Source organism: Copadichromis virginalis, linkage group LG8 (assembly GCF_057382275.1).
Source record: "Copadichromis virginalis isolate Kocher_CV1m ecotype Utaka linkage group LG8, C_Virginalis_male_GT1.1, whole genome shotgun sequence".
In the NCBI taxonomy this organism is placed as follows: Eukaryota; Metazoa; Chordata; class Actinopteri; order Cichliformes; family Cichlidae; genus Copadichromis; species Copadichromis virginalis.
This window is the reverse complement of record NC_140625.1, coordinates 31185031-31209191: the sequence shown is the minus strand read 5'-3', so window position 1 is coordinate 31209191 and position 24161 is coordinate 31185031. Positions and strand designations below refer to the sequence as shown.

General features: G+C 43.4%; 1 protein-coding gene and 1 long non-coding RNA gene across 8 annotated transcripts in view; both read left to right on the top strand.

Moving 5' to 3' along the window:
- Positions 1–274: 274 nt before the first annotated feature.
- LOC146704056 (uncharacterized) lies at positions 275–2917 on the top strand. The gene is made up of 4 exons (XR_014922106.1): positions 275–1603; positions 1720–1816; positions 2136–2332; positions 2792–2917. It is a non-coding gene; the product is annotated as an uncharacterized LOC146704056 (long non-coding RNA).
- Positions 2918–4268: 1351 nt separating this feature from the next.
- Positions 4269–24161, top strand: part of jakmip3 (Janus kinase and microtubule interacting protein 3) — a 46891-nt gene continuing 26998 nt past the window's right edge. For 3 of the 7 annotated variants that reach the window (XM_085467085.1, XM_085467089.1, XM_085467087.1), the window contains exons 1-6: positions 5142–5335; positions 6466–6708; positions 7601–7840; positions 9895–10089; positions 13903–14016; positions 23085–23240. In XM_085467085.1, the coding sequence (XP_085323211.1) occupies positions 5201–5335; positions 6466–6708; positions 7601–7840; positions 9895–10089; positions 13903–14016; positions 23085–23240 (1083 nt within the window). In that variant the 5' untranslated portion in view covers positions 5142–5200. Of the gene's footprint in view, positions 4333–5135; positions 5336–6465; positions 6709–7600; positions 7841–9894; positions 10090–13902; positions 14017–23084; positions 23241–24161 lie in introns of those variants that run through there. The other 4 variants (XM_085467086.1, XM_085467090.1, XM_085467092.1 and 1 more) reach the window with 3 other exon arrangements.

Here is a 24161-nt window from a genome sequence, read left to right as displayed (position 1 = left end):
CCATCTGACCTCAGGAATTCGCATGATAAGGTGGGGCCAGGTTTCACAATGAAATCAGCTCTGGCTGATTGGGACCCACACCCAGTTTCCCACCTTGGCTCAGGCGATTAGAGGATCATCAGGGGGTCCTTTTGTCCCTCTGTGGGGGGAAACTCCCACTAGGTTTATATCTGGGACTCTCCACCATTTGACCTTAGAACTGAAGAAGCTTCTCAGATGAGAGGTGAAACGTCTTCAAGCAACTTAAAGAAGTCCAGACGCTTTTCTTTGCAAGCTCATCTGGACCACTGTTCCACAGCCAGGTCAGAACCTGCATTTCTACTACCACATCCAGTTTTCAGCAGTTGGCTGGATCTTCTTTCCCTGCAGTCTGGAATAAACTTTTCCCAGGAGACTGAGCAGAGCCATGCCCCAGTAATTGAAGCACACCCTCCGGCCCACCTTTTCAAAAATGGGAATCGCAGCCCTGATCTACCATTCTACAGGCACCAGATGAAATCAAATATAAACAGGCATTACAGTGTTAATACTTACATGCTGATCGCCCTTTTTTGCCAACCAAATGCTTCAAGCTCCCCCCTGGCCTGGCTCACTGAGAGTTCTGGTTTCGCCAAGGTTCAGCTGTGTGGCAGGTAAGGCAGGACTCAAACCCAGCACTTGGAAACCTAGGGGTTTTCAATTTGGGGTGAAGTTAAGCAGCTTGAACAGATTCATTCTTTCTCTTCTATTAATCTCTCTAGTGCAGGGGTCGGCAACCTTTCTGATGACGAGTGCATCTAAAATTTCCTCAGAAGTCAATGTGCCATATGAATTTAATAACACTCTATTAACAGTTACACACTACAAAGAACAACTTGGAATTACATTTGTTCGCAGATGTTGGCAGCTATCAGCGAATAGTTCTCAGCTATTTGGAAACAAAAATAGACACTTTAACATGAACATAACAGCAAATGAACCGTACAACAGAAAATGCAAATGCTATTTATGGTCTCCTCACAACAGTGATAAGAAAAATAAACTGGGCCAATATGGCATGTTTGTCAATACAGGGATACACATGTTAATGTGATCTCTGGTCTCCCACTGAGAGACACAGGTCTCCGAGTGTCCAGCATTCAGACGAGACTTACAAATGTGTGCAATATGATCCAGAAATGTAAAGTTGTCTCTACAAATGTGCACGAGTGTGTTACATTTGAAGCTTTGACCGCACCCGCTTCCATTTATAAACACGTGAAAGAGTCGCCTGAGACCGAATGATCACGTGACATGCCCACCTGGCTTTACGTTTCCGTGACTTTAATAATGAATGTTTCCTACCTGGAGCTTATCTTGAATATCATGTTTTTCCTCTTTTTATTAACATTGTGCTTCTTTTTAGTACAAGTACCATCCATCCATAAACAAGTAAGATACTCATGTCTTACAATTGTTAGTTTTAACCATTTTAAAAACGAACAACTTAGGGCAAAATAAGCAAAAAAAACCCCACAATGCAGTGCAATACTAATGTTTTGTTTTTTAGACCAAATCCCTTATACAGTTACAGACTCTGATGATGAGCAACCTCCAAAATAAAGCTTCCTCAGGAAAGTGCCAGGTAATAATGTAATGTTTAGTGTGTGTATATATATATATATGTGTGTGTGTGTGTGTGAGAACAGGAACCTTTGTAGACGAGTTGTGTGTTAATTTTTTAAACATTTTTCTAAACAGCCTCGGCCGCTCTGCAGTCTGCCCCCAACATGATGCCCCGGGCAGCTATGCGACCTCCCCAGCAAATAGTCTGCGTTCAGTTCCTTCTCTAACGACGGTATGCTTTGAAACAACGAGCTGCATCACAATTTCATTGTAATCTTAACTTCAAAACACTAATTTATGCTGCTGAATGTCATCATATTTTGCTTGTTTAGATTTCTGAGGCAAGTTCTAAAATGTTGTACTTTGACATTTTGCATAGGATTTCATGTATGTTAAAAGGCTAAATTGTAAACAGTTTTAACAGATTGAACTACTCAAACCTAAATGCAAAATGTGAAAAATTATGGATAGTTATATATTTTTTTGTCATCACAATGCTTATCCAGTTTATCACAAGCCAGTATTTGTTGTGTTATTGTTCTTTTCAACAGATGCAGCCTTCCAAAAGCTTATAATCATGGTGACAGAGCTGATCAGAGAAGTCAGGGACCCCGGCGAGGAGTTCAGAGCCCCCGTTAATCCTGCAGCACTGAACCTGTTGATGCTGGGGTATTGCCTCTGGATTAGCCTTTGCACAACATGGATGAGATGAACAACTCTGCAATGACTGGAGGCAAATGAAGCAATGGTCAGTTCTTAAAGGTTATGTGACTTTTGTAACCCTGAACTTTAGAAATTGTCAAATTCAGTTAAACTGCTTAAAAATGTCGTCAAGCAACTTAAAGAAGTCCAGACGCTTTTCCTTCCAAGCTCCTTAGACTGCTTAAAAATGGCCTTGTCCTGTATGTTCTGCTTGAATATACAACAGCAGGCTGTCATTGGAAGATCTAACAAGCAGGAATAGAAATGCATTTCACTGCAAATAGTTTTTTGCCTCTAGAAAATTGGGCTTTGAGCTTTTCCGCTAATGGGCTCTTTGGGAATCAAAGTCAGGCAGCAGTTTACTGATTTCTGCCTTGTGACTTTCATCTTAATCAGCCTAGTAGTTCAGATGCTTTCTCCCTGCTGAAGACAACTGACAAGAGGTTATTCATATTTAAGCTCTAATTTGGCCTTTTTTCCTTCTTTCTGTTTGTTTGTGGCCTAGATGGCCCGACTCAGCACGTGGGGGTAAACGCTGTTTCTGAGTTTGCCTTCGCCCAAGCAGAGCAGAAATGTCTCCACTACGCTCCAGATCAGATGGGTGGTGCAGAATGGTCGATATTCAGCCCGAACCCCGAGTAAACTTTAAAAAAAAAAGTGACTTGTAACCAATACATGTAACACAACTTTTTAAAAAATATAATAAATTACTTTGTTATTGATACAGAGATGTCTTTTTTTTTTGCATATAATGGGTTTCCTGTTTGTGGATCATACACAATTGTCTTTTTTGCAGGTTTAAGTATTGCTGGTAATTTGCAGCAGTTTAGTATTGATAGAAATGCCTATTAAGTACAGTTTTTTAAGTACTGAGTTTTAATCATGATTTTATTGTTTCAATAGTAACTAAGGGTGCAAAGTGATAGAAAATCAACATCAGAGTTCAGTGATTCAGTATCAGACTCTAACATTGTTTCAACATTAACAGTGTTTGACAGTTTGACGTTAAAACAATGTCAGCGTTCAACATTGATTCAATATCAAATTCTGATGTTTCAACATTAACAGAGGGTGCAAACGTGACGTTACATCAATATCAGATTGATTCAATAGAATTGCCTGATATTGATTTAACATTGTTTCAATGGATATTTTCTATCTGGGATTGTTCCCTCATCCACCTGCTGTCTCGTGGAAGCTCTGCTATAGCCACACACCACCAAGAAACTGAGTTATTTTTACACATCTGCCAGCATCTGGGCAATCCACCACTTTTCATTGTTTATACCGTTCCCAACGACAAAAAAAAAACTATCGGCCCATAAAAAGGAAAAATCACCATCAGGGTGATTGCCTGATGGCCAGTCGAGCTATGGTTAGCTATGGTTAGAGCCCACTCCTATCATATTTTTCAGTAATTAACACTTCAATAGTAAATATGAACAAGTCATCTTTATGAACCAGCTGTCGTCTTTATTCATTTTCTGCCACTTCCTGTTCTGATCTTTATTCTGCAAACCTGTGTCCAGTTTGCTCATCACCTGTGTGTGTCAAATCACAGTTTTCACGTTGTTCCTGTTTCATGATCATTTTTTATCATGAAGACAAAAGCCAGCCTTTCATCAGCCATGTGGAGATGAGGAGCAGCAAGAAGCAGTGAGGTGTGGTGGAGGTGAGTGACCAGCAGAGGGAGACATAACTCAGAGGACTCAGCTTCCAGAGTGAGGGATGCTGGGAGGAGGAAGAGGAGGAGGTGACACCAGCAGAGGCTGCAGAGATGCTAACAGCTCAGACACACAAACACACTCTGGCAGGAGCTAACTGCTAACACACGCAGAGAGACAGACACTCACACACACAGGCAGAGAGACAGACAGACACACACACACACACAGGCAGACAGGTAAAGGCAGGCTGAAGCTGGCAGCACACACACTTTGTGTGAACTAGCTGCTGTTAGCATGCTGTGGAGAGAAGGCTAATCTACTGACACACACACACACACACACGCAAAGCAATGCAGTGTCCAGGGCTTTCAATTGGACGGTGAGTGATTTATCAGTTAGACCCTTAGGTGTGTGTGTGTGTGTTAATATGTTGATGACAACTGCTATGTGCTGCTGCTGTTGCCATGGAAACAGTCATGTATTTGTTCTGTCAGAGAAGTCACCTGTCAGACATCGAACATGTGATCAGTGCCAGGTGAGTAAGAAGGTGTGTAGCTGTGCAGCCACAGTTGCAGAGTGCTCCTACCTCTGTGTACTGCTTGGTACAGCAGTATGCAGCTGCGCTACCACACTGTAGTTCTCCTTTGCCGGTGAAGATCTGGAACCTGCTCGCTAGAAGTTTAACTTCCAGGGAAAAAGCTTCTTTATTTTGGAATGACGTCAGACACTTACAGAGGTTTTCATCAGATTTATCAACCATGATTCTGGTTTTGGTTTCCTGCGCTGGATGAGGTTTTTGTGTTTGATTGATTGCTCTACACTCTTGGTGTAACTGCAGCCCATGGCCACCAAACGTTAGAACGCCTCAGAAGAGAATCCCTGTCAGTGTGGACGTGAAGCTGTGTGCAATCTAAACCATGCCGCAGCAGATTAATGACTGCCCTCATGTTGTGGACATTCTCAGACATTCTCTTGGCAGACGTGTGGTCCATTTTTTGGGATATTCTTCAGTAGTTTGGGTTGGGATCATCACTGCTGGCAACTAGGAGTTAATGCAGTGTTTCAAAATAACTACCCAGAGAGCTGCCTGGAGAGATCTCAGCATGGTCACCAGTAGTGTAGTAGTGTGACGTGCTTCTACTTATACTGACTGTGTGTTCTTGGTTGTGTGTGCGAGCACAGGTGCAGATGTAGTCAAACCTCAGATTGACAAACACTTGAGTGGGGGGCGGAGCCTGCAGGTGGTGATGTCAAAGCGAGGAGCAGGAGGGCGGGGTAAGGGGGAGCGACTGGACACCATGGCAACTCTTCAAGCAGCCAATGAGGAGCTCAGAGCAAAACTGACAGAGATCCAGATCGAACTACAACAGGAAAAGAACAAGGTAAGGACTACAAAACCCAGAGTATCCCAAAAAGTTGATCCTGTTTATTTGGACGTTTTCAGTGGGAGAAATGTTTCATCATCAAGTGACGTCTTCAGTCTCTGCTGACTGCAGGTTTCCCCAAACTTATAGACAGTTCATTGCACAATAACTGAAAGTAGCCCACTGAATGAACAATGGGCTGTGAGTTCAGTTTATGATCATTAGTATGCAAAGTGACATGACCACTGATCAGTGTCCATGAGTACCTTTCACAGAGAGTTGGAGAATGGCTGCAATCACAGCATTGTAAAATGGTAAATGGCCTGTATTTATATAGCGCTTTACACATCCATTCACACACTGGTGATGGCAGCTACATTGTAGCCACAGCCACCCTGGGGCGCACTGACAGAGGCGAGGCTGCCGGACACTGGCGCCACCGGGCCCTCTGACCACCACCAGTAGGCAACGGGTGAAGCGTCTTGCCCAAGGACACAACGACCGAGACTGTCCGAGCCGGGGCTCGAACCGGTAACCTTCCGATTACAAGGCGAACTCCCAACTCTTGAGCCACAATCGCCCCCATGGTGACAGATGGACCCTTAGGCCCCCTCCTCCATTCAGAGATGGTCTTTCCCCTGACTCCGCCCTCAAACCAGCGTTCCTCCCTGTCCAGGATGTTACATCCTCATCATTGAAAGAGTGTCCACTGGCCTGTAGGTGTGAATAGACTGCAGAGTCCTGGCCTGATGAGGTGGCTCTTCTGTGTTGTGCCGTCCTCTTAGCCAGAGGTTGTTTGGTTTCCCCGATGTATAAATCCTGGCACTTAACAGCGCACACTCTGTTACTCTGTGGGGGGAAACTAACCTCACAGCCCATTGTTTATTCAGTGGGCTGGTTTCAGTCATTATACAAATGTCCTGTTTGTAAGGATGTAAACCTGCAGTCAGCTGAGACTGAAGACGTCACCTGGATGATGATGAAACGTCTCGCCCACTCAAAACATCCAGATGAACAGAATCAAACTTTGGGATTTTCTTACCTGGATGATTGAGTATGCATCAAGAAAAAACTCAGAGTACCACAAAGATTACTGCAAAAATTTCACAGTACTCAGAGTAATGTAATGATAATACTGAGTACTGTAGGTGAGCCGACTGGAGAGGGAGAAAAGTCAGGAGCTGAAGGCAGAGCATCACCGGGCGGCGGTTGCTGTGACTGAGCTGAGGACCAAACTCCACGAGGAGAAGCAGAAGGAGCTTTCACTCACCCGGGAGACGTTACTACGGCAACATGAGATGGAGCTCATGAGGGTCATAAAGATCAAAGATGGTGAAATCCAACGTCTTAATGGACTGGTGCTCACCTTAAGGGATGGATCCACAGACAAGGTGAACCACCTAAAGCACACCTGTCCGACACCATCCATCTGTCCATATTGTGTTCACTGCATTAAGCTCCTCCTCCACTGTACACACATATTATATGAACTTGGCCACGGTGATGTTTGTCTCTTGAGACAAATATATTTGGATGAGGGTGGAGTGCTAAGTTATCAGCTAATGCTAGCTAGCTTGGTTAACGAGTTGCACCTGGGTGCATCACACTGCACAAATGACATAAGAGGTTGGCAAAGAGTGAATTTAACTCAAGCATGTGACACAAGCAGGCCATGAAGCAGGCCAGCAGATCAGCTGTTCTCAGCTTCTGCACATCCCAGTAATAAATATCATTTACTGCTGCTGCCTCTGCAATTTCACTGTAGAAAAAATGTAGTCTGTTATGTTTAATTTCAAACACTTCTCATTTTAGGCGTAGTAGCTGTTGGAAAATAAAGCTTTAGCTGTTTAACATACAACCCCTCATAATGTATTCCCGGTTAGATACCATATTTCTAGGCTTTTCAGGGCCGAGTACAATAACCTCAGTTTGATCTGAATTAAGAAGCAGAAAGTTAGCGGCCATCCAGGTCTTTATGTCTTTAAGACATTCCTGCAGTTTAACTCATTGGTGTGTGTTATCTGGCTTCATGGACAGATAGAGCTGGGTGTCATCTGCATAGCAGTGAAAATGTATGCTATGTCTTCTAATGATGCTGCCTAAGGGAAGCATGTATAATGTAAACAGAATTGGTCCTAGCACTGAACCCTGTGGAACTCCATAATTAACCTCAGTGTGTGAAGAGGACCCCTGCAGCACAGTAGCTGTAATACCTGCATCTGGGCTGTATTCGTTCTTTACCGCCAGAGGACACCATTGGCTCTTTGTTCTCATGCTATTCAGGTGAGGAGCGCCCTGCTGGGGGAAGTGGAGGAGGCGAGAAGGAGCTGGGAGGCGGAGCGTTGTCGCTTCCAACACGAGATTCTTGAGCTGAGAGGAGCAAAGAGGAATGCTGAGGAGGCGCTGACATCGGCTCAGCAGGCCTGCCAGGCCAGAGCGGCCGAGCTGCGATCAGCTCATCATCAACACCAAGAGGAGCTTAACAGGACCAAGAGAGACTGTGAGAGAGAGATTCGCCGCCTGGTAGGAGCCTGTGACGCACACATGACTGTTTACACATTCATGATAGCTACACATAACCAGGCGCTGTGTGTTCAGGTGGCCGAGCGGCTCATCTGCTAATCAGAAGGTCGGTGGTTTGGATACTGAAGCGTCTGACATATCACAAACATGGACAGCTTTACTATTAGCATTACAACTAAAGGTAAACCTAGAAAATATAAAGAGGTTAAACACAGAAGACAGAATGAAAGAAACACAGCTGCTGCACACAGCACTTGTGTGCTGTATGAGCATAATCGGCCAGCTGCAGCTGCTTCGGCCTCATCCCGTGCAACATCTAAGGTGGGTAGATGATCGATGAAAGTCCTCCGCCATGTTGCTCGGGGGCGGCCTGGGTTGCATCTTCCGTGGACATGACGACCCTGGGCAGTCAGTGCGGGAGTTGGCGTAAAATGTGACCTCCAAAGCATGTGAGCACGTGTGTGCTCTAAACACTTTGTTCAGTATAATTGGAGAAGGTCTACTAAAATAATGAAGTTCAGCTCATTTGAAGACAGGAGACTAAAAGTGGCGACTGTAAGTAAACAGATTTATCAGATCACAGCTCTGTCGTTAACACACAGTAGAATTTGATGGATTAGAATTGAGTGTCTCACTATATTAATGTTTAGAGACAATTTTAGTTGTTTATTCTTCCACTGCAGGTTTGGTGGAGTTGTGTAATGTTCTGATGAAAAAATAAAAACAGAATTTAAATGTAGAATTAGACTTCCTGCAGATTTATGCTTATTAAAAACTCAAAAATGCGTTCTGGCAAAAATGAAGTCCCGGTTAAGATGAAATTCCCAACTGCTGTGACTCTGGAAACATGGGAATCATCAATCCAGCGGCGTTTTTTTAAATAGAAAACGAGCGTGAAGGGTCGTTTTCTGTTTGGATGCAGAGTTTAAACCTGACCAAAGCATTGAGCAAGCAGCTGTCGTTGTGCAGTCAGTTAAAAATATGAAACCATAGACATCGTGCAACTTGTCTCTGAATAAGATGAAAAATGTGAAACTGGCAGATGAATGAGCCACTAAAACTGGAGCGTTCCTCTGGTGGACTCTGATGAATAAATGCATTATTATGAAAGTGAATACATGAGTAACACGGAGTGGTACGACACAAACACAGACTGGTGCAGTACAGAGGCTGAACACCGGCTCACTGAAACTCCGCCGGGGACAACGATGACCTAAGACATCAACCTAAGCTGCTGGCCCAACTTATTTCTCTCAAAGTTAAAAAATCTGTGATTTTATCACGTACACATTAGTAAGATACGGTATCACGTACAAGGTTCATGCCTCAGGCCATGGAACGAAAACTTTTCAAGATTTCATTTTGACCACTGTCCTCGGTCCCGAACCCTCCCTCACATACTTCCTTTAAGGTAGAACGGACAAATTCGCACCCCAAGACTTTGTGTGGGTGGTTACCAGGTTACACTAATCTCACCTTTTAGGTTAGTGAGTAAGTAAACGTACTGCTCGCTTACATATGATGGGGTTGGAAGTTCACAGTAAAATCACAGATGCAAACTAGATCCAGCACCAAAGCAGCTGCACTAACATCCTGCAAAGGTTACCTGAGACATCAGCCAAAATTATTTATCATGGGCAGAGTCACAAAACTTTCTGACTCTAGCTTGTTTATGAGCGTGTGCACCTGCAGATTTCTCTGGACAAACCCGAAGCTCAGATACTCAGTGTGCTATACACGAGTCATTCAGGTACAAAAATCACCTGCTTCATTTTACATTACAAAGACTAGAAAGTTGTTTCTGGACCTGACTCTCACTTGTGTGTTTGAAATAACCCAAGCCTCAGTTCTCACCCCTCACCTGTCTCTGATAAAACAAAGACAGCTGACTAACCTTGCGTCCTCTAATCTGTCTCGCTGTCTGTCGCTCACCTGTCCGTCTCACCTGTCTGTGTCTCACCTGACTGAAGAGAGAGAAAACCGAAGGACGTAGCTGACTAACCCCGTCTCCTCTAACCTGTCTCAATGTCTGTCTCTCACCTGTCTGTGCGCAGATGGATGAGATAAAGCTGAAGGACAGAGCTGTCAGTGTTTTGGACAAAGCCCTCGGTCTGCAGGCTGGACACGCCCACCGCCTCCAGCTGCAGACTCAGGCTGCTGAACAGCAAATTGCAGCCCTGAGAGATGCACAGAGGGCGGGGCTAAACCACCCCACTCTTAACCCTAACCCCAACAACGCTCCTCACATTGTAAGCTCCGCCTCTTCCTGCTTGTTTAAACTGCATGTGAAAAAGCCATCTCATTTGCTTCATGTCACAAAAGCCCCAGAGCATTACAGTGGGAGTTCCTGTTTGTGTTGTGCTACTGATTCATGACTTATATACTGTGTCACCCTCAGCTGTGTGCCAGGCACAAGCCTGCACCAGTGCAGAAACAAAGCAGATTCAGCAACCACTGGGACTGAGCCTGTCGTCATGGCTGCGATTTATGATTGTGACTTTAGTGATACAAGCCTGCTGTATTCACCGAATATTCACAGCACCACAGACCAAACCGCAGCAGTCAAAGACAGGATAATACCTACAGAGCAGCTGGATGCTGCTAGAGATCAGCGTCTGACAGTAGGCAGCATCTCCCTACTGTGGTGTCTGCAGTGTTTCCCTTCACTGTTCACATAGACCAGAAGGAAGGCAGCAGTTTAGCTAAAATAATCCAGCAAACATTCCCCAATGTCAGCTCTCAGGGGCTCTGTGTATTTTTTAACATCCCACATCAGGCTCCTTCTTCATCAACTATCAATATACTCAACATTCACTGAGCCATCCAAAAACCTGCACAGGTGTATGTGTTCAGGTGACTAATACTGGGAAGGACAAACAGCATCAGGGACCACAGCAAGTACCAATACCAAGACAGTGCTGTGGTCTTGTGTTGAGACAGATTTTTAAAATGTCACAAAACTGAAGCCTAATTTTAAAAGTAGAGTGAGTGTGTACAGAAGAGGGGCCTGAAAACTGAAGGCTCTGCCTCCCATTCTACTTTTAAATACTCTAGGAACAACAAGTAGGCCTGCAGAGCGAGAGCGAAGTGCTCTAATAGGGTGATATGGTACTACAAGGTCATTAAGATAAGATGGGGCCTGATTATTTAAGACCTTGTATGTGAGGAGCAGGATTTTGAATTCTGGATTTAACAGGAAGCCAAAACAGGAGAAATCTGCTCTCTCTTTCTAGTCCCTGTCAGGACTCTTGCTGCAGCATTTTGGATCAGCTGAAGGCTTTTCAGGGAGTTTTTAGGACTTCCTGATAATAATGAATTACAGTCGTCCAGCCTGGAAGTAATAAATGCATGAACTAGTTTTTCAGCGTCACTCTGAGACAGGATATTTCTAACTTTAGAGATGTTGCGCAAATGGAAGAAAGCAGTCTTACATATTTGTTTAATATGTGCATTGAAGGACATGTCCTGGTCAAAAATGACTCCAAGGTTCCTCACAGTGTTACTGGAGGCCAAGGTAATGCCATCCAGAGTAAGAATCTGCTTAGATACCATATTTCTAAGATTTTCAGGGCCGAGTACAATAACCTCAGTTTTATCTGAATTAAGAAGCAGAAAGTTAGCGGCCATCCAGGTCTTTATGTCTTTAAGACATTCCCTGATGGGTAGATAAAGTTTGGTATTATCCTCATAGCAGTAAAAATGTATGGCAAGCCTTTGAATGACACTGCCCTGATACTGATATTTGCCCTAGTGCAGAACCTTGTGGAACTTTATAATTAACCTAAGTGTGTAAAGAAGAAATTGGAGTCTGTTATTTAGATATGATTAAAGAAACCACAGCAGTGCATCGTCTAATCGCTGTAACTGCACTGAGGTCTACTGGACAGATCATTTGTAACCTTCACTAAAGCTGTTTACTGTGATGAGCTCTGAAACCTGACTGAAACTCTTCAAATATAGTTCATATAAACTGTGTTTGAATGTGTTAACACTAACCCTTTCCAAACTGTTGAGTTGGTATCTTGATGCATGCTCTATCATCCAGGTAAGTAAACCCCAAAAGGTTGATTCTGTTTATCTGGACGTTTTCAGTGGGAGAACCTTTTTGTCACTCATCCAGGTAGGGCTGCTCGATTATGGCAAAAATGATAATCACGATTATTTTCACTGAATCTCGATTATTTGACGATATTTATTTAACAATAACAATGTGTTGAATAATGACTTTAAAGATTGTCACAAAATAATCTAAAATAGTGCAAACACTGATAACAGTGCAAATGTTTGCAGTATAACAAATCAATGAAAAATGTAAACATCTGTGTTTAGTGAACTTTGCAGTGTTGCTCTGTGGTGCAGCTACGACACCGAGGAAAGTTTACACACTGTGTCTACTTGATCCACGTCTGACTGAACCCATAATGTTTCCACACCACTGAAGTTTTTTTCCTCTCTTTTCAACCAACAGCAGTCACTCTCCTCTCCAAATAACTTCTGCTGAGCTTTCCGAGCTTCCCTCGGGTCCTCTTAGTCAGCGGTCCCCAACCCCCGGGCCTCGGACCGGTACCGGTCCGTGAGTCGTTTGGTACCGGGCTGCGAGAGTTGAGGCTCAGGCTTGAAATGTCTGGTTTTCAGGGTTTTTATCGGTTTTCAGCGTTATTTTGTTATCGTTTTTATCGTTTACTCGGTTTTCCTGGGTCTTTTCACGTGTGTTATGAATAAATATATATAAATATAAATATATTTATTATATAATATAATATATAAATATAATAAATCTTCTTTTTTTCGGTACCGGTACTAGTTTTATTTTGTTGTATTTATCCGCGACACCTTAAAGGCCGGTCCATGAAAATATTGTCGGGCATAAACCGGTCCGTGGCGCAAAAAAGGTTGGAGACCGCTGCTCTTAATCGTGGTGACACGTGTTGGAAATGCAGAGAGGTGCGCTCGATTTGCCACACGGAGCAGCGCGAGAGTAAAGCACGAGGGAGGGGCTAATAATCGGCTCAGTCATTTTTAATGATCGTTGAAAGCCCAGATCGTAATCGAGATTAAAATTCGATTAATTGAGCAGCCCTACATCCAGGTGACTTCTTCAGTCTGACTGCAAATTTCCAACCTTATAAACAGTACGTTTGCACAATGACTGAAACTAGCACCACTGACGAACAGTGGGCTGGGAGTCAGTTTCATAATCATTGTTGAGATGGTACTTGACCTAATGACTGCTCTGTGACTGCTAATATCCAACATGTTTTAAATAACACAGTATAATACCCCCTAATAGTTAGACTGAGTCACGCTGTACTTCTCTCAAAGTATACCACCAGAGGCATCTTTCTTATAAATAATACCCCAGTTGCCCAGCAGAGTGTTTCAGGGCCTTCCTAGCCATCCTAACAGTCTTGAAGTGTACAGCATGGTAAAGTCCTGAGTTACCATCCAGGCTAATTTGAGACCGGAAATTAAGGCCAATAACAGGTTGACTTCAGCCAAACTTTTTGCTGTTTCACCTCAAGAAATGTGGTGTCTACACAAACTACATGTGCAGTCTTCTTCTACAGACCAGGCTCAAAGGGCTAAGGTAGACAGAGAGAGACAGAAAACTTAGGCTTTTAAAACAAACTTGGAGCTAACCAGACCTTTAACACTCTAGCAGAAAGATGCACTCAACTTTCTCATGGACCTTTTAAAATTTTACTGACTAGTTATCAGAGAGTGATAGAACACTAAAATGGGATGTCTATAAGTAAAAGTCCTCTGTAAAGGTTTGTTGACTTTGTGCCAAAGTTCCTTAGAGGTTCACCTTTTAACACCATTTGTACTGTTACTGAATTCTCTTAAGATTTCAGTTTGTTCTGTTTGATTTTCAGTTTGTTTCAAATTATATTTTTAGTAATTCAGTGTTGAAGAAATTCCTATTGTATGAAAATACAAAAGAAACTTTAGATTTTTCATGTGTTTGCATGCTACCTCGCTGATGATGCTTGAATGCAGTTTGCAGTTAGGCATTTGGTTGGTGGCTGACCTTTGACCTGGGCTGTCGTTCTTGTGCTCAGTCTCAGGAGGATCGTGACACTCGGAGGTTTCAGCTGAAGATAGCTGAGCTCAGTGCCGTCGTCAGGAAGTTAGAGGATAGAAATGCTCTACTGTCAGAAGAACGCAACGAATTGGTAAAGCACACACACACACACACACACACACACACACACACACACACACACACACACACACACACACAAAACCTTATATTGGACCCATTGCTCATTTCTTTATTTATCTCTTTACCTGTCATGTGTGGTAGTTTTAGCAAACAGAATCATGGCCTGAATGCTTTGTTGTGCCAAACACATTTGTTTTACCAAGAGGAGAACTATGGCCTCTCTGTAGGCTCCTATTGTTAATCTTTTTTTTGTTTATATATATATATTTTTTACATTATTATCAGAGTGGGTGTTGTGCTGAAGCAGACAGGAGGTTGGAGGCCAGTTTGGTGAAGGTGGAGAGTCTAGGTTGATGCAAACAGGGTCTCCAACTGCTGCATCTGTAACAAAACACAAAGCACCTGAAAGACACAACAAGGCAAGATTCTCAAACATACAATTTTGTCATATGTGGGAGAAGATTGTGAGCGTTTGTATGAGCAGTATGTTTCTTTTTATGTCAGTGCAGTGGTGGCCTGTTGGGTGAGTGTGGAAATTAGATGCGATTAGATTTGAGGAGACATGAGCAGATGGTCAACAGTGCTCATCGCCGCCTCATAGGGCTGCTTGATTATGGCAAAAATGATCATCATGATTATTTTCACTGAAATTAAGATCTCGATTATTTGATGATATTTATTTAACCCTTTAAGACCTACCATAGAACCAAGTCCGCCAGAGCTTATATTATTTTTTTTACATGTTGTAGTGCCATTTGTGGGAGCATTTCAAGTTGCTATACATCAATACAACTGTTATAGCCCATATTTTAATAATATGTATGCATTAAGTCCATAGTAATTACATTAATTGCAAAAAAGTGCAAAAAACTACAAAAAAATTGAAAATCGTTTTTGTTTTTTTTGCATATATTTCTACTTGGAGAAATTTAAGAGGTTTGTCCCTCAAAACTTTAAATACAAAAAAATTGTAAAAAATAGTTTACAACAACAGGAAATTTATTTTGAGTGTCTTGATAGTTTTATTTTGGAGATACAGCAATTTTTATATACTGCAGGAAAAACGAAAAACAATCCTATGATGCAAATTTGCAAAGAAAACAGCAGGTGCATCAAAATAAACTATTTCCAGCAGTGCAATTTGAGTTCCAAGCATCCCAGAAACTATTCAGAAAAGTATAGAGTCAAACATGACTTATAAAAACACCAGTATAGGCTTTTAAGGCCTACAAGTAAAAAACTACATTTTCTGCGAAAATGACGTCACTTCCGGTTTCGGGCAGGAAATGGCGGACATGCGATAGTTCGCGCTGACCTCCTTTTCAATGTGGGAAGTGTTACGAACAGCTGATGGATCGGCAAAGCGTGTTTCTGGAATATTGTGTTTTTGTTGCTGCAAGCGCTTTTTATGCAATTTTTGCAAAGCTTTATGTGGAAGGAAACCGTGACCGAGGACAAGCTGATGGCATCAGATGTAAGTACAACTCCTCCGGTTTCATATGCAAAACAAATTATTGCGCTAGCTTACACGGTTCAGGTTCTACAGGGATTTAAAAATAGTTACACAAAATGGAGCGTGCTGCTCTGACCGGCTTTAAAGGGTTAACAATAACAATGTATTGAATAATGACTTTAAAAAATAATATAAAATAGTGTGCAAATACTGATAACAGTGCAAATGTTTGCAATATAAGAAATAAATGAAAAATGTAAACATCTATGTTTAGTCAACTTTGCAGTGTTGCTCTGTGGTGCAGCTACGACACCGTAGCAAAGTTTACAGACTATGTCTACTTGATCCACGTCTGACTCCGCGAACCCATAATGTTTCCACACCACTGAAGTCTTTTTTACCTCTTTTCAACCAACAGCACCCACTCTCCTGTCCAAATAACTTCTGCTTAGCTTTCCGAGCTTCCCTCGGGTCCTCTTAATTGTTGTGACGCGTTGGAAATGCAGAGAGGTGCGCTCGATTTGCCACACGGAGCAGCGCGAGAGTAAAGCACGAGGGAGGTGCTAATAATCGGCTCAGTCATTTTTAATGATCGTTGAAAGCCCAGATCGTAATCGAGATTAAAATTCGATTAATTGAGCAGCCCTACCGCCTCAGCAGCCCACCCACCAACCTCTGGGTATCACATATGTCCCCAGACGTCCTATGTGTATGGTTATGTGTCCTGAACTGTAATGACTACAGTGTAATTAATGGCTGTGCAGCACAGTGAGCAAAGTCCTACCGATTGAGGCCTGTGAGGCATATATTCCCCCTCGTGATATTACGTGTGTTAGTGTTGTGCTGTCAGAAGAAGCGGGGAAGGAAAAAGCATGTAGTTCTCAGCACATAAGCCTGCAGGTTCTCAAAAGCCCCCAAGGCACAGACCGGACATCTCAGTGTGGGCCTACCCACCCCACCAGGTGAAGCAGCCAAGGGGATGCAGTGCACCCCCACACAAGCACGGTCCCAACCAGAAAATGGGCAACCCCAGCACCAGGGCCCTGGACCATGCACACAAAGAGAAGAAGCCTGGAACTCTCTGGAACACAAGGAATTAAGGTCAGAAACAAACTCAGTTACTCGCCTCCCTCAATGCTACCCGGAGCATCTCCTTCCCCCTCAGAGCCCCACGTGCTCCACCTGCCAAGCAAGCAACTCAAACCAATCTTCATCTACCTCTGGTTCACCTTCTAACTATGTTCTCCTTTATTTGCAGTTACTCCACATCCGAACACACTACATTTCCCTTCCTCATGTTTCAAGTTTATTTTCGTGTTTGTAATAAAGCCTGTGAGAAATCTATCTGCTGTCTCCATGTTTGATCTGCGCTTCGGTCCACGTTCACATACTGGCTCCCGGGCCCCCTTCACACAGTGAGGACTATGCGATGTATTTGTTTCCATATCTAATTCACTTACATCAGCTAAGATGCACAGCTTGGCTGAGGTTGGGATATGTCAACTAAACCATGTGGATAGGTCTCTGCCAGGCACGTGCAGAGGGGGGGGCTAGAGGGGCTTGAGCACCCGCCCCTTTAAACCTCTGCACGGCCCTGGTCTCTGCCACAACCTCTGAACAGGTGTACAAGACCATATACGGTAGTGTGTATATAGTTCTCAGTAGAGTTACCTCTGCAGTGTTTGCATATGCTAGAGTCTGCAAGACCTTTGTGGAACATCCTTTGTCCTGTATAGTTTGTTCTATGGAGAGTTTTGTATTGTATGAGTTGCTGCATTACAAAAGCTTTTTCCAGATGTGTTCTCCCTGCTGCCCCGTCATACCACTCTCACAGAGCGCTGTTTTGAAAAGCACCCTGAGTGACTGTGCATGCACTTCCCTATAGATTCCCCGAACATAAAAGGCAAATAGCTCACACTGTATTGGCTGCTATGCTGGAGATAGGGGTAACAGAAGAATCCCACAGTTCCTGGTGTAACCCCATAGTTCTTGTAGTTCCTGTGTGGATTATCACAAGGTAAATGAGGTATCACAATTTGATGCTTATGCCCTGGGTCGATGAGCTCCTAGACTGGTTAGGTACTGGATATATCCAGGGGATAGATCCTTGTCTCCAGAGTCTAAGTAAAACGGGCCTTCTCCACTCTGTATGGTTTGCACGAATTCATCACACTTCTGTTGTTCTGAGCCCCAGTCACCTTTCTCATGGACCAAGTGCTGCATCCAAACACTTCATATGCTGCTCCCTACCTGGATTAGATTATGATCCATAACAACATCTATGTGGAGCATGTGCCGGTGGTCCTGGAGTGCCTGAGGCAGGGCTGACGGCCAACCGGAAGAAGTGTGTGGTTGGACAGACAGAGGTACAGTATCTGCAGTGCCACCTGGGAGTTGGATAAGTGTGTCCACAGATGGAGAAAATACAGCTATAACATCCTGCCTGCGTCTCATGACCAAAAAAGACGTGAAGTGGTTTTTGGGGCTGGCTGTTTGTGTCTGGCTTCATGAAGCTGACCAACACTTTGGCTGATCTCACTTGAGAACGTGCACCAGAGGATGGGTCAGTGCCAGGCAGCATTTGACCTGGTCAAAGAGGCTTTTTGTGGGGAACCTCTGCTCCACACCCCTGACTTTTCCCTTTCTTTCATTCTGCAGATGGATGCCTCAAACTGGGCTCGGGGCTGTTTTGCCCCAGCAGGTAAGGGGGGTCGACTGCCCTGAGACAGAGGCCATATACAGCACAGTGGAGAAGGAATGTCTGGCAATTTGGTGGGTGGTCGACTGCCTTCGTTATTATCTCTTGGGATGTTCATTCAGACCAAAAACTGTTGCAATAGCTTCACCGCATGAAGGATCTCAATGTCTGGATCACCCAGTGGTATCTGGCTCTCCAGCCATTTAAGTGAAAGGTGCTCTATAGGCTGGAGGCACAGATGGTCATGGCTACGTGGCGAGTTCTGGCCTGCGGCTCTGCTGGAAAGGAGAGGCTGTACAGCGGGCTCGGAGGCAGTTCCATGAGGGCTGGCAGAGCAGTTGGGACTGATTGTTTAATCGTGCGCTTTCTATTTTAGTAGACAGCTAGGACCGGAGGAGGTGACCTGAACAGAGTTGATCCAGGTGATTGTAAGGAGCTTGGAAAGAAAAGCATCTGTACTTCTTCAAGTTGCTTGAAGACATTTCACCTCTCATCTTCAGTTCTAGGGTAGATGGTGGAGAGTCCCAGATTTAATTAATGTCACCTGACCGTACTGGAGTGGTGGAGCAGTTCTGAAAATTACAATTCAAAGGCAGAACTGCTGATTTGCTTCAGCTGATGGAGTAGTATAATATTAAGAGTGTCTGTCCTCAGAAAAGAGGTTTGTGAGTTACCACGCAAAAGTAAACATCAGCAAATAAGCTTACTGTATGGTCTGTATTTCCAGTTTGAATTTCTCTAATATCTACATTGTGTCTGATTGCTACTGCTGGTGGTTTGATGAAAATGACAAAAGCAACGGGGGAAGCAGACAGTCCAGTCTGGTGCCCCTCTGTAGATTGAAGCTGGGGAGTAAGGTTGTTTGTCCTAGCTGATGTGCTTGGAGAGGTGTATGAATTTCCAGTTTACCTGGTCAAATGGTTTCCTTATGTAGGGTCCTTATGTTGGCTGGTTTAAGAAGTACACTGACAATGGCAGAGTTCATTCTGAATTTGGTTTACCATTCTGAAAAAAGTGGGTGCCAATGTTGATGAAACTTTGCTGGAAAAGCGTCTCGACCTGGGGCTTTATTGTTTGGGAGATGCTGTAGGGCAGGGGTGCCCAATCCCGGTCCTCGAGAGCTACCGTCCTGCAGCTTTTAGATGCATCCCTACTCCAACACAGCTGAATCAAATGATTTGATTACCTCTTCAGCATGCCATCGTGTTTGGCAAAGGCCTGATAACAAGCCATTCATTTGATTCGGGTGTGTGGGAACAAGGATGCATCTAAAAGCTGCAGGACGGTAGCTCTCGAGGACCGGGATTGGGCACCCCTGCTGTAGGGCTTTGTGAAATTCAGACACTGGAGAGGTGAATCCAGAGCTGTCATTTGTTAGCCGTTTAGTTTCAGTGGATTTATATTGTTAAGAAATTCTTCAATGTCAGCATGGATTAATCTGGGGTGAATATACGTTTCCTAATTATTTGTTGTGCAGTACTGTTCTCCGTTGAATCCTTATAGATGTTTTTTCTTAATTTATCTTTAACTGGTTAGTAAGGAATTTTCCAGATTTATTGCCATGTTTAAAGTTCTTCAAACGCAGCATTTGTGTCAGAAATTGTGTTTTATTATTATTAATTATTTCATTTAACTATAGTTTTAATTTTCTCAGGTTGTTAATTGTATGTTAATAGGGAGCTTCTAATGATTACATTTTCGGTTCTATTTTATTTGTGTATTATTTTGTCTTTCCTGATTTTCAAAAAAACACCGTTATATTCCTGGAAGGTCATTATTATCTTTCCCACTCTGATGTCCACTGATATGAACACCAAACATCGCAAAGACCAAAATCACTCATGTGTTGTTTGAGAATGTCGGTAGACTTCCAGTTCCTTTGACTCACAGCTGTACTGAGCATATCAATTTGTGGATTAAATACCAGGTTGACGTCTCCTCCTATTATAGGAGTGATGTCAGAGTGATCTGAAAGTGAAGTGAAGATGTAATAAAAAGGAGGGCCTATCAACATTTAGTGATCCATATTTTGAAAACATAAATTAAGTATTATAAATCCACCTTCTGGATCTGTAATACTGTTGCTAATGGTCAAGTTTATTTTTCTGCTAATTAATATGGCTACATGTCTTTGTTTTACCGTATTTACCGCACTATAAGGTGCACGTAAAATCCTTAAATCTTCACAAAAATCGACAGTGCGCCTTATAATCTGGTGCGCCTTATGTATGAATTTTGGTTTGTGCTTACTGACCTCGAACCGGTTTTATGTGGCACACTGTGCTCAAAAATCTGTCAAAAAAAGATTTTTAGTGCCACTTTTTGGAGCATTACGGTTACTATTGCCAGGAGCCTCGCGGAGTAATACGTACTGTGCTTCAACACAACATTACTGTGTTGTGTGTGTATAACGACTCCAAAATGGCACCCGCGAAGAGACACGCTTACGAAGCGGATTTTAAACTTCGAGCAATTAGTTAAGCAAAAGAAAATGGAAATAGAGCAGCTGCCAGACAATTCGGCATTAATGAGTCGATGGTGCGCAAGTGGAGGAAGCAAGAAGATGACCTAAAACAAGTAAAGACAACCAAAAGGAGTTTCCGAGGGAACACGGCGCGATGGCCGCAGTTAGAGGACAGAATTGAACAGTGGGTTATTGAACAGAGAACAGCAGGCAGAAGTGTCTCTACAGTCTCTATTCGACTCAAGGCTACAGCAGCACGTGACGTGCAGATTAACAACTTTCGAGGGCGACCTTCTTGGTGCTTCCGTTTTATGAAAAGGCATAATCTCTCAATCCGCACAAGAACTACCATCTCACAGCAACTGCCAAACGATTACAAAGAAAAGTTGGCCATTTTCCGCACCTACTGCCAAAATAAGATCACTGAAAAGAAGATCCGGCCAGAACACATCACTAGCATGGACGAGGTCCTCCTTACCTTTGACATCCCCGTGAACCGTACTGTCAAGAAAACAGGGACCAGTACGGTATCTATACGCACCACAGAGAACGAGAAGTCATCCTCCACTGTAGTTCTGGGCTGCCAAGCTAATGGCCAGAAACTACCACCCATGGTCATTTTCAAGAGGAAGACTTTGCCAAAAGAAAAGTTTCCGGGCGGCGTCATCGTGAAGGCTAACTCAAAGGGCTGGATGGACGAGGAGAAGATGAGCGAGTGGCTGAGTTTATGTCAAGAGACCGGGTGGCTTTTTCCACAAATCTCCGTCTCTTTTGATCTACGACTCCATGCGCGCCCATCTCACCGAGGCTGTCAAAACCCAAGTGAAGCAAACTAATTAACATTGTATGTGACAAACCTCAGAGCGTTCATGTTTAAAGTAACTGGTGGGGTGTTGAATGTTCGCTAAATCGCTGTGTGTGTGTCTGTCTGCTTGTGTATGTACCTGTGCTGTGTGATTGTGAAGTAAATCACAGCATTGGAGGCAGAGCAAATACAATGAGTGCAGAGAGAAATGGTGTGAAAACTGAGATGTGCAGCCACCAATGAACCATTCGCAAGTGACGTTATATCAACAACAACAAACAAATAGAGGGGAATTTAAGAAAAAACAACACGAGAAAACAGGCTGTGGTCATTAAACCAGCATGAATTGTTCTGTGTAGACATGTCTATTAAACAGGGGAAAAGGATATGGAAAAGAATGAGAAAGAGGCCTTAGTATAGCTACAGATGGTCTAGTCACGATAAAGCTGCCACTGATGCACAGTTTATAGACCACAGTGACAGCTCGGGAGCCTCCGTGGATGAATTTCTTTCAGATCAGGAACAGGACTTTGCATTGCTCCAGGAGCTCTTTGAGAAACCGAAGTTTGTTGCTGTCAGCTCCCAGCCATGGCTCTACACCAGCTCTTTCTGTTTAAAGTTTTCCAATTTGGACACAGTTGGTCTGGGTCTGCGTCCATCAGCTTGCTTACGTCCCAGATGATGGACATAATGGAAGCTGATGTTTTACCATGTGGAGTTTGAGGTGGATCTAGATGTAATGTCTCACTGTAGTTTGCAGGTCCTTTGCTGCCTTCTCTAGGATGCCTCCAGGCCTAGCATGCTGCAGGCCTGGAGCTCGACGACAGTTTCCTTGATTTTTTTTAATTTTCGTCTGAGATCTGGGTCATACCGTCGCTGAGGGATTACCCCGACTCTCCCCGGCCACAGCAGTGAGTGTGTTCACCTGCGGCTGGCTGAACTCCACGGACTTACGCAGCACCTGAAAGTCTTTATGCAAGATTTCCAGTGGGGGCAGGTATATGTCAAAGCTCGATGGTTTTTTTTTATCTATGGACACCAAAATCTCCATCATGTTGCTAGTCTGAGGAGAAGCCCGTTCCAAACATGTTTCCTTTGCTGCTGGATGGAGTCAGTGTCTTGTTTCCCCTTAACAATGGACCTGAAACACTTGCAGGTATACTGCTTCTACTGTCCCGGTCTTCTTTGTGGTCCTCCAGAGTGCTTAAGTTGGTTGAAACACAGTTTTCAAGCTGTATAGGAGTAAGTTGGCAGAGAAAGCTAGTGACTGAAATGTTCTCAATCAGTAGCACGCCCGGTGAGATTCACGCTGGGTCTCGTGTTAGCTCCTCCTTCCCTTTATTGTCCTAACTCTAACCCAGGCTGATCCTAACTAATAAGGCAGCTACACCTGTAGAGGGTAATGTTGAGTAAATTAATTGTTACATTCCACCTTATGCAGCTAATGAACCGCAACTCATGCAGTGCCTCTCCAGCCCAGGAAACAAAATATGGAGCTTGAAATGAGACCGTAAGCTTAATGGACTCCAATCATAAGAACTACAAACACTGTAGGGCACTGTCACCCTAATGTTATCTTACCTGGGGCTAATGAATTACTTGATAAAATCCTTGTCCTCTTCCTGCCTGTATGTTTTTATTTTTCGTGTGTTCTGCAGTTGAAGCGCCTGAGAGAGGCCGAGAGTCAGTTTCTTCCTCTTCTGGACAAGAACAAGCGTCTGAGCCGCAAAAACGAAGAGCTGGCTCTAGCGCTGCGTCGACTCGATAACAAGCTTCGCTTCGTCACCCAGGAGAATCTGGAGATGGTAACTATGGTAACCTCTGACTCTAACACACCCTATTCTGTATCAGTCAAACTGGTGATGGTGTTGGAATTGATGTGATGTCCAGCTTCCACACGCAGTTACTGCTTTTTACCAGCAGGTGTCAGGATTCACTCACACTTCAGGGTTTAGGTACTTCATTGACAACCCAATTACAAGACTGAAGTTTAATTTGTCATTTTATTTGGATCTTTCACCTCTTACACCAATGATCCAAAAGATTGAATGATCCCGATTATAAACCAGGATGCTGCTGGAAGGCTCTCGGCCACGCTTGACCCTGGCAGGACTCTTGGTGTCTTGTAGAATAGAATAGATCTGTATTGTCAGTGTTACAAGAACAATGAAACACAGTTTGGCATCTCTCCGTTGGCAGGATGTAGATTTACATTCAGTTTTTGGATAGGAGAGGAAGATAAGATAGACATAAGTTTAAGGGTACCTACTGAGGGAGTGTGTGTAACACACAATAGCGTAACACAGGCTACACAGTAACACAGGCGTTTACACAAAAAAGATATGTACAAGTTATACATACAAAGGAGTACATACGCATACACACATACATACCTACCTATATACACAAACATATACACAGATATATACGTACGTTTTAACAATTAATGTAAATCTATCTCATATACAGGGACGCCTCTGAAACAAAGTGTCGTCCATTCTTCAAATTTCTGTCCCTGGATAAATGAAAATATTCTGAATTTTAGGAAATATTGTCGCGAGTTAGAACGTTTATGGAAGGCTTCCAAGCTCGAGGTTCATGGGATACATCTCAAGGAATCAATTTCCTCACTTAATGACATGATTAAAAAATGCTAGAACTGAATTTAAAAAAAGAACCATCCCAAAGTGTTGTTTGATATCCCTCATGTACCAGTCTATACTAAATCTGATTGT